Below are 8,332 nucleotides of genomic sequence, written 5' to 3'. Positions count from 1 at the left end.
CTTTTGAATCTGTTCAACTTTTTAATCTGTTCAACTTTTTAATCTGTTCAACTTTTTAATCTGTTCAACTTTTTAATCTGTTCAATGGTTGTTTAATCTGTTCAATGGTTGTTTAATCTGTTCAATGGTTGTTTAATCTGTTCAATGGTTGTTTAATCTGTTCAATGGTTGTTTAATCTGTTCAATGGTTGTTTAATCTGTTCAACCTCAAACACTTTTAATAGCATTGTTTTTCTTCTGTTATAATGTGTTTTACCTTGGGACAAATTTTCCGTTGCATCTTGGGATGTCCCAAGATACAACACATTTAAATTTTTTTATAAAATACATTGAAAAGCTTATCTATTTACAAAGTTGGTGAAATTCCATTGTGGAAAGCACTATATATTCACTATAATTTCTTGAAGATTTGAAAAAAAAACTCTTAAGTTTTCTACAAACTAACAATTTTCCGCTCAAATAAAAAAAAAAAAATTCAAATAAAACTGAAAACCGTTTTGTGTTTTTCTACGTTTCATGTTTTAAGAGAAAAATTAGTCTTATTTCAATAGTTACTCAATACTTCATTTCATACATGCTCCTTCATTTCATACATGCTCCTGCATTATTTCTAAATTTTATATATTTTATTAAAAATTAAAAAATAATTATTTAATTATAAAAGGTTTCACCGAAGGAAATCAGAAACCAGAAAAGCATTTAACACCCCCAACGGTAGGTTTTATAAAAGTAATGATGTCATATTTCAATATTGGGCTAAATATTTTTCAAAAATACTTTTCGTTTTCTTTAAGACGCGCTGGTTTATACGCGTTCTGCAAACCCAACCGTAGAAGTAGTCAAAAAATCGCGAGGTTTTAAAATACTTTTAAAATTTGGGAGAAAATGAGTTATTAATTTTAGTGAGTAATGATTACTTTTAAAATACGCTTTATTTTTTAATTTTTTACTAAATAATTTGTATAAACATAAATTAGTTAGAGCACGAATTATTATTTCTTTAAAAATTGTTTCTAAAAAAGTTTAAAAAATTTTACTTTTAAAAAAAAAATCAAAAACTTTCTATCAATGTTTAAAATTGAAGATAGAACAAAATTATTCTAAACTCGCGAAATTATGATCTGATATTGATAATAATGCTTGAATCTATTGGTAAGGTAATCTTTATTAGCGACCTGATATAAACGAAATCTGCAAAAGAAATATACAGAAAAGCAAAAGAAAAATGAAGAAACTAAATATAAAGAAGTAGGCGTCACACAAAAAATCCAAAGAAAAGATATCTTAAAATCAACTTAAACAGCACAAGAATTCTTCAAAAGCTTGTAGTGCTATTAAATGAACTCATGTCAAATTGGAAAAGAAAAGGTTCAGCTTTTTATTTACTGTTTGAGGTGACGAACGAAACAATGCGCGTTGTGTTAAGCAAGACGCGAAAGAAATCAAGATCAAAAAAGATTTTTTTTATTCGGTTGAAAGTTTTAGGAAAGAATTTACAAGAATTTAAAGCATGATTTAATGCACTAAAATCTTGTTGCAATCGAAGATAAGAAAAACTTGCCTGAATCGAAAGAATTAGAACCAAAAAACCTTAAATCAAAAAATCTACAACAGAATTAAGCTTAGATTAAAATACTCTTATTTAATTTGTTAGAAATTACTCGATCGCGTCATCTGTCTGCTTTAAATGGATAGAAATAAAGTAAAAAATAAAATTTTTTAGAAATTTCGAGATAAGAGTATTTATTGCTCACGAAGCCAGACATGTTTCCTCAGGAGTTTTCAGATTATGGTCAGCATAAATGCGACTTGGAAAGATTTTTCTGATCAGAACTTATGAAAAATGGAAAACTGTCGACACAATCAATTATCGTTAAATTATTTAGATCCAATGAACCAAAAATATTTACCAAGTTTCGGCTGTGGCAAGTTTTACGAATTTTCCTTAATAACAAGCTTTACGATTTTTCTTGTACTAAATTTTGAAAAAAAATCTTGTATTAACATTTACTTTTATGTTTCACAAAAAATATTAAAACTAACAAGGCAATCTTCCGCACTCGCTTCTCTCTTTTTTTTCTTAAACATGTTCCAGATTACCCTTACTCATGTAGAGGAAAACCTCAATGAATGGGACAGTTTTAGCAAAATGCTTTTTAAACGTAGATAAAACTGTTTAATATATATATTGAAATATGTTTGACAAACACCGACACTTGCTCAATGATATAGTAAAACAAAAAAATTGGATTTGCATTTGGCTATTGGTAAAAACAGAGTTTTATTGTAGCATGACATTTGTCCCATTCATTAAGTATGTCTCATTGAATGGGACAAACATAAAAGAATTAAAAATGAACGTATTTAGTTCAATTATTTTTCAAATTGGTTTATTAATTGTAAATGTAGTTAAATATATAGATACATACATAAAGACCGCACAAAAAATATTTTTAACTTTAAACTTTAAACTCTAATTAAAATTTTAATCAAAGTAAAACTTTATCATTTTAGAATGTTATATTTACTTATTTTTATTTAAGTAAAATATTGCAGTATAAAATTGTGTAAATAATATCCATTACCCATGGGGGTACAAGTAAGGAACTGCAGCATCCCTCTGCTGAGCTGTAAATAATACCTTATTAAATTCATTCAATAAGTAGTATTTTGTCCCATTCATTATGCGCATCACTTTATCCAAAAATGATTAGTCACACCAAAAACACCATTATTTAAGCTTGAATGTTTTACACACTGTAGTACTAGAGACTGCTTTCTATTTAAACATGGAATTTTATTTTCCATAACTTCAAAAAATGCTACACAATTAGAAAAACAAAAACATTTTTAAAAATTACTTTTTACATTCGAAAACACAAAAACATCCAATGTCGTTACGGTCATAGCGCAATAGGATGGATGAGTCGGTCAGTTGAATTCTTGTTTCTATCACTCTTTGTTACAGGAATTTGAATATCCTTACATGGATGCTTCTATAAGAATCTGAGTTTGTCCCATTCAATAATCGTCCCATTCATTAAGGTTCTCCCCTAGTTCATTTTTCATATGGTATTTAAAAAATTAATTTTGGCACACTTCAACAATTAATCTTTGCAAACATTTTTCAATAACTATTAAGAAATATCATTTATGATGTTAAATTCTAAAATATTTGTAAATTAAATTTATTTATGCTCTTTATGATAAGTTTTTTTTTTCTTATAAGTTATAATAAAAAACAAAAAAAACAAATGTTTGTGCGCTATTTGTGGTGGAAGCGAACGCAAAAACAGTTCATTGTCACGAGCATAATCTATAAAGATTTACACAATATACGTTAGAACTATGGCGATGTATTATAAGTAATACTTTGTTCATCTAGGGACATTGTACGAGTTTAAAAAAATCTTTTATATATTCAAAAAAACAAGTCACTGTCAACCCAACCATTTTCTTAACATTATTGTATGGTTTCGACTGGAGCATAACCTGTAAACTTAGCTTACGTTTGCGCTTGAATATCGTTATGAGTGGAAAATAATAAACAATAACATGATTTTCACGTGAGAGCAATCTGCTTTTTTTTTTTTTTTCAAAGAATCCAAGTTCTGCCAATCTAATTTCCATCCTTTCAAACCATAAAATAACATCTCTATCTTTGATATACGTTTTCAACTGTTGCTCTTATTCACAAGAAAGCACGTTTTAAAATCTGCCAAATAAATTTTATGAAGATCATTATTAACTGAAGATTTTTTAATACGACCGTGTAAAGAATCTTACGGCACTATAAAGTTTTCAAATGCATCTTCGCATTTTTTTAAGTTTTTTGTTTGACAAGGGTTTGTACGTCGGGCAATTCTTTTTTTTTTTTTACAGATATAATATAGGTATATACTTGTTTTTAAAATAAGTTTTAAGGAATAACAGCGCATCCAAAGTTTTATCTTCCAAATCACTTCTTGCTTTAGTTGCAAAAATTCCGGCAATAAAAAAAGTGCGTTCAGCTTCTGGTAAGTTTAATTCATTAAAAACCACACAATCTTTGCAAAAAATCATCTCGTGTACCTTCCTTTTTTGAACAGCTGAATTTATTTTTTGTATTTTCCCGACAGCTTGTCACATGTAATAGGTGGGTATATTTATTTATTTTTTTTATTTACAGCGTTATTGAGCACGTCTTAATTGCTTAAAGGTTCTTTAAAAGGAGAGAATATAGATTCAGATAGGGACTCAGAAAATCAGATACCATTTTGAGAGGTCCCACATTTGAAACAGAAAGTTCAACTTTAGACTCCTAAGTTGCTGGTGATGTAGCTGGATTCAAAAAATCTGTTAAGTAAATCAACTATCAAATTGCAGAATTTTGTTGAAGAAAGAACTATTACGAACTCCCCTTCAGGTTCTGACTCAACATTGGTTCTAACATATGTAGGTACTGAAAGATCCCACTCATTCTTGTTCTCCTCTGTTTCACTAGAAGAATGAGAGCTGATTGTAATTATTGATTATTAATATTTTTACCATTTTTAGGGCTTTTTAGCTCAAAAGTTATGTCAACATTGGCGGTGAGCAAATTTGCACCTTGACAATAAAGGACCTCGATATTTACTTTTTTTGGGACAAGAGTTTTAATAGTGGCTGCTAATATTTTCATTTCATTTCTAGAAAAAGGAAAATATTTACCTTCAGTTAGATTTATGTTTACTAAACCCTTTTGTTTAAATTTTTTTTTAATAAATGGATGCGTTGAAACATTAACGAAAGGCTGTTCTGTCTAGTCTTACGATCTTTTATTAAAACTTAGCTGCAACGAGATAATCCAAGAATGCAAGAAATCGTTTTTTACTATCAATTTCTCTCCGAAATATTATGTTCTTCTTCTGATTTCTCGTCTTTGACGATCTGCTGATCTATTTGTTTTTCTATGTCCAGATTTTGATATAGTACTTTAATAACAGCTAGTTTGGATCCGTTCTCGTTGCGTATTGTTTTAAACCCTTGCTTATCACTTTATTATAACATAGTTACATCTGAGTCATTACCTTTTGTTACAAATAGCCTGATTAAATATTTCCAAAATAAAGTTTATATATGAAGATAGGTTCTCCGTTAAAAAGGCGATAAATTAAATAAGAAAATCAATGTCTGTTATAAGTTAAAAAGTCATCTTTATATGTGGAGATTTGTCTAATTATATATTCTCCTCCCCCCCTTCCCCTAAAAAGAGTGGGAGTCCCTGCATCAAGCTAGAAAAGTAAGCTATCTCACTTTGCCGTTTTTTAGGATCGGCTTCTGAGCATCCCAGCCAGCCAAACAAGTCGGGACCCGCACGGGTCCCACGTTAGTTAAAGTATGGGTCCCGCACGGGAATCCCAGTCGGGACCCAAAAGGTTTTGTCCAGGGGGCCCGCACGGGAACCGCAAGGGATCATTTTTGGAAGGGGCCCGCATGGGAACTGCTTGGGATGTGACCCACAGAGACCGTTTGTTAAGCTTAACTTGTGCATCTTGGGATCAATCTACGATCTGTATGACCACACGCATGAGTATCACTGCATGGCAATCCTCAAATGTATTTGAAACTTAGTAAACCTCGCATAATTTATACTTTAATTAATAGTCGAGTGTATATTGAATTCTAACTATATTTCTGATAATAAAGAATCTGAAGATGTTACAGATACTTTTTTTTTTCGGCTGTCTTGGCCCCGGTCTCGGGCGTTAGCGAACCACCTGCGCAATTTGCCTTCGATCTCCTTTTGGGTTGCATTAGTCGTTAATGCATTTCTTTTAACTGCACCTAAACGCACAAAAGAAGAATTACATATATATATATATATACATATATATATATATATATATACATATATATATATATATACATATATATATATATACATATATATATATATATACATATATATATATATACATATATATATATATATACATATATATATATATATATACATATATATATATATATATACATATATATATATATAGAGAGAGAGAGAGAGAGAGAGAGAGAGAGAGAGAGAGAGAGAGAGAGAGAGAGAGAGAGAGAGAGAGAGAGAGAGAGAGAGAGAGAGAGAGAGAGAGAGAGAGAGAGAGAGAGAGAGAGAGAGAGAGAGAGAGAGAGAGAGAGAGAGAGAGAGAGAGAGAGAGAGAGAGAGAGAGAGAGAGAGAGAGAGAGAGAGAGAGAGAGAGAGAGAGAGAGAGAGAGAGAGAGAGAGAGAGAGAGAGAGAGAGAGAGAGAGAGAGAGAGAGAGAGAGAGAGACACACACACGTTTTGATTTAACCGTTTAGATTAAGTGCTGAAAATTTCCATTCCGCAGTTGCTGGTATGAAATTTTTTTAATAAAGTTTGTGTATTAATACACAAAGTTTATTAAAAAAATTTCACAAGACAAAACTCACAGAAAAAACATTTTTTAAATTACACGTCTCAAGATTATTATATGAAGAGCATAACATACCACAGACTACTTCAAATATTTCCAGTTTGGAAAAACAAACTTTTCCAGATTGCCCAGAAAGATTACACAGTCTTCCAAGGTTATTAGAGAGAATGAATTTCATCATTCTTTTAATGGCATCATTTAATGAGCTTCCACCAATATTGGATACAATACAAGTCTGAAAAAAGTATCAAGTTGAATTAATTAGTAAATGATTGAATTATGTATGTACTCTTTTACAGCCAATTACATTTGCTAATGTAACATTTTTCAAAGACTTTGAGGTAACACATATGATTAGGCTTTTAAGTATAGGTGGAGTAGTGGTAGAGCATCCACCTTATAAATACAAGGTTTGTGGTTCAATCCCACCACTCTCCACCTCAGGAAGAACCACACTCATTTTGTTTCTCCATGCAGCAATTTTGTGACAAGGCTTGTGTGTCAAAATTAAGAGTTGAGAGACTGTTAATAAAAAATGAGTGGCCCCCATAACTACAGTGGCCCTTCAGCCTAGATTTACAAACTCCTCATTAAAATTGGGGGTTTAACCTCAAAGCTTTCCATCTCCTAGGAGATGGAAAACTTTGATACCTTACCACAGCAAAATTAACTAAGTACCTTACCACAGCTAAAGAACCTCACCTGGGCCAATATAGGATTAGTTTAACATCATGACCAGGACATGGATTAGGGTATAATTATAAAACATTTTGTTTATACATCACTTATTTATTTCATAAAACATAAAATAAACCATGAAGTTATGAAAAACAGTATTGTTAAACACGGAAAATAAAATCTCACCAGTGTTCTCAATATTGATTGATCTTTTAGATGCTCCTTCAAATCATTAACATATTTGGTATTAGAAAGGGGAAAGTGAATGTCATTTGGCAACTCATTATCATTTTCCAACTGAGGTGTATTTATTTGTCGCATAATAGATTGTAACATTACAGAATAAGTCTTTTGAGTTTCTTTTATTTCTTCAAGAGTTGTTAATAACTTCTGCATAAGAACAGCTAAATCATATTTAAAAATTTGGTTTTATACTCTACAATTTGCTATACAATACAGTCAAAACTCAATTTCAAAATCTAAGTTATAATCTCACTATTTCAATAATTTGAATTACTTCAATTTTTTTTTTTTAAATTAATAATCATGGAACTCAGCAACATATCAGGTTGTATTACATTAGGCTGGTAATCAGAGGTACTGGATTGTGGTAGGTGTTTTAATACAGGCACATTTTGAGACAAAGATGAGCGTGAGCTTGATTGTATTGCTCTTAAGTGTTAAGGTGGTGTTGGTTTTGTAACCATAGAGATGCTTGTATTTCTGAAACAACAAGATAACAAAATAGGTATAAATGTACTAGATTTACCAACTATATTCACATTTAAAACTATTACTACGGCAATCCATCTATTAAAGAACCAAGAACCACACCTGCCACCTATTAAAAAACCTTCATATCTGAAAATATGAAGTGATAAAAATAACAAAAACCATTCTATTAATACTATTTTATTTATTTATAATTTTTTGGTGTCTCATGATCTTAGATAAACAATTTGGAACTTTATAGATTTAATTTTTTTACGTCATCAATCTGTTTTCTTGATAAGAGTCTTCAATTTCATCATCAGCAACATCATTTTCATAGTCAAAAGAATGTTTTCTTTTTCTAAACAAAAGAGACAATTATTATTTTTAAATATTATAAATTAAACTAAAAAATTTTATTAATTGATTTTATTATTGAAACAATAGACAGCAAGCTAAAAATAATTTGAATGAAAAATCCTAAAATGATCTGTAAATCAGAAAACAATTTTTCTACAGTTAAAATTAAATTT

The 8,332-nt window shown here is 30.1% G+C and overlaps 1 protein-coding gene across 2 annotated transcripts; it reads right to left on the bottom strand.

The window, feature by feature from the left end:
• Window positions 1-5,632: 5,632 nt before the first annotated feature.
• LOC145189530 (uncharacterized) lies at window positions 5,633-8,332 on the bottom strand. 2 transcript variants are annotated; one of them, XM_090088664.1, is made up of 5 exons: window positions 8,077-8,332; window positions 7,606-7,811; window positions 7,275-7,492; window positions 6,486-6,645; window positions 5,633-5,805 (listed from the first exon to the last, which is right to left on the bottom strand). In XM_090088664.1, the coding sequence occupies exons 3-5, from the start codon at window positions 7,482-7,484 to the stop codon at window positions 5,648-5,650; spliced, it is 528 nt and encodes a 175-aa protein (XP_089944790.1). In that variant the 5' UTR covers window positions 7,485-7,492; window positions 7,606-7,811; window positions 8,077-8,332; the 3' UTR covers window positions 5,633-5,647. The 2 variants fall into 2 exon arrangements, with proteins under 2 accessions (XP_089944790.1, XP_089944784.1); XM_090088658.1 differs by having other exon boundaries at window positions 7,606-8,332.

The sequence above is a fragment of the Hydra viridissima genome, unplaced genomic scaffold (assembly GCF_058129835.1).
Source record: "Hydra viridissima isolate aposymbiotic clone 2 unplaced genomic scaffold, HvirCarnegie_v1 scaffold_1, whole genome shotgun sequence".
Taxonomy (NCBI): domain Eukaryota; kingdom Metazoa; phylum Cnidaria; class Hydrozoa; order Anthoathecata; family Hydridae; genus Hydra; species Hydra viridissima.
Note: the sequence above shows the minus strand (reverse complement) of the source record. Positions and strands in the feature narration are given on the sequence as shown.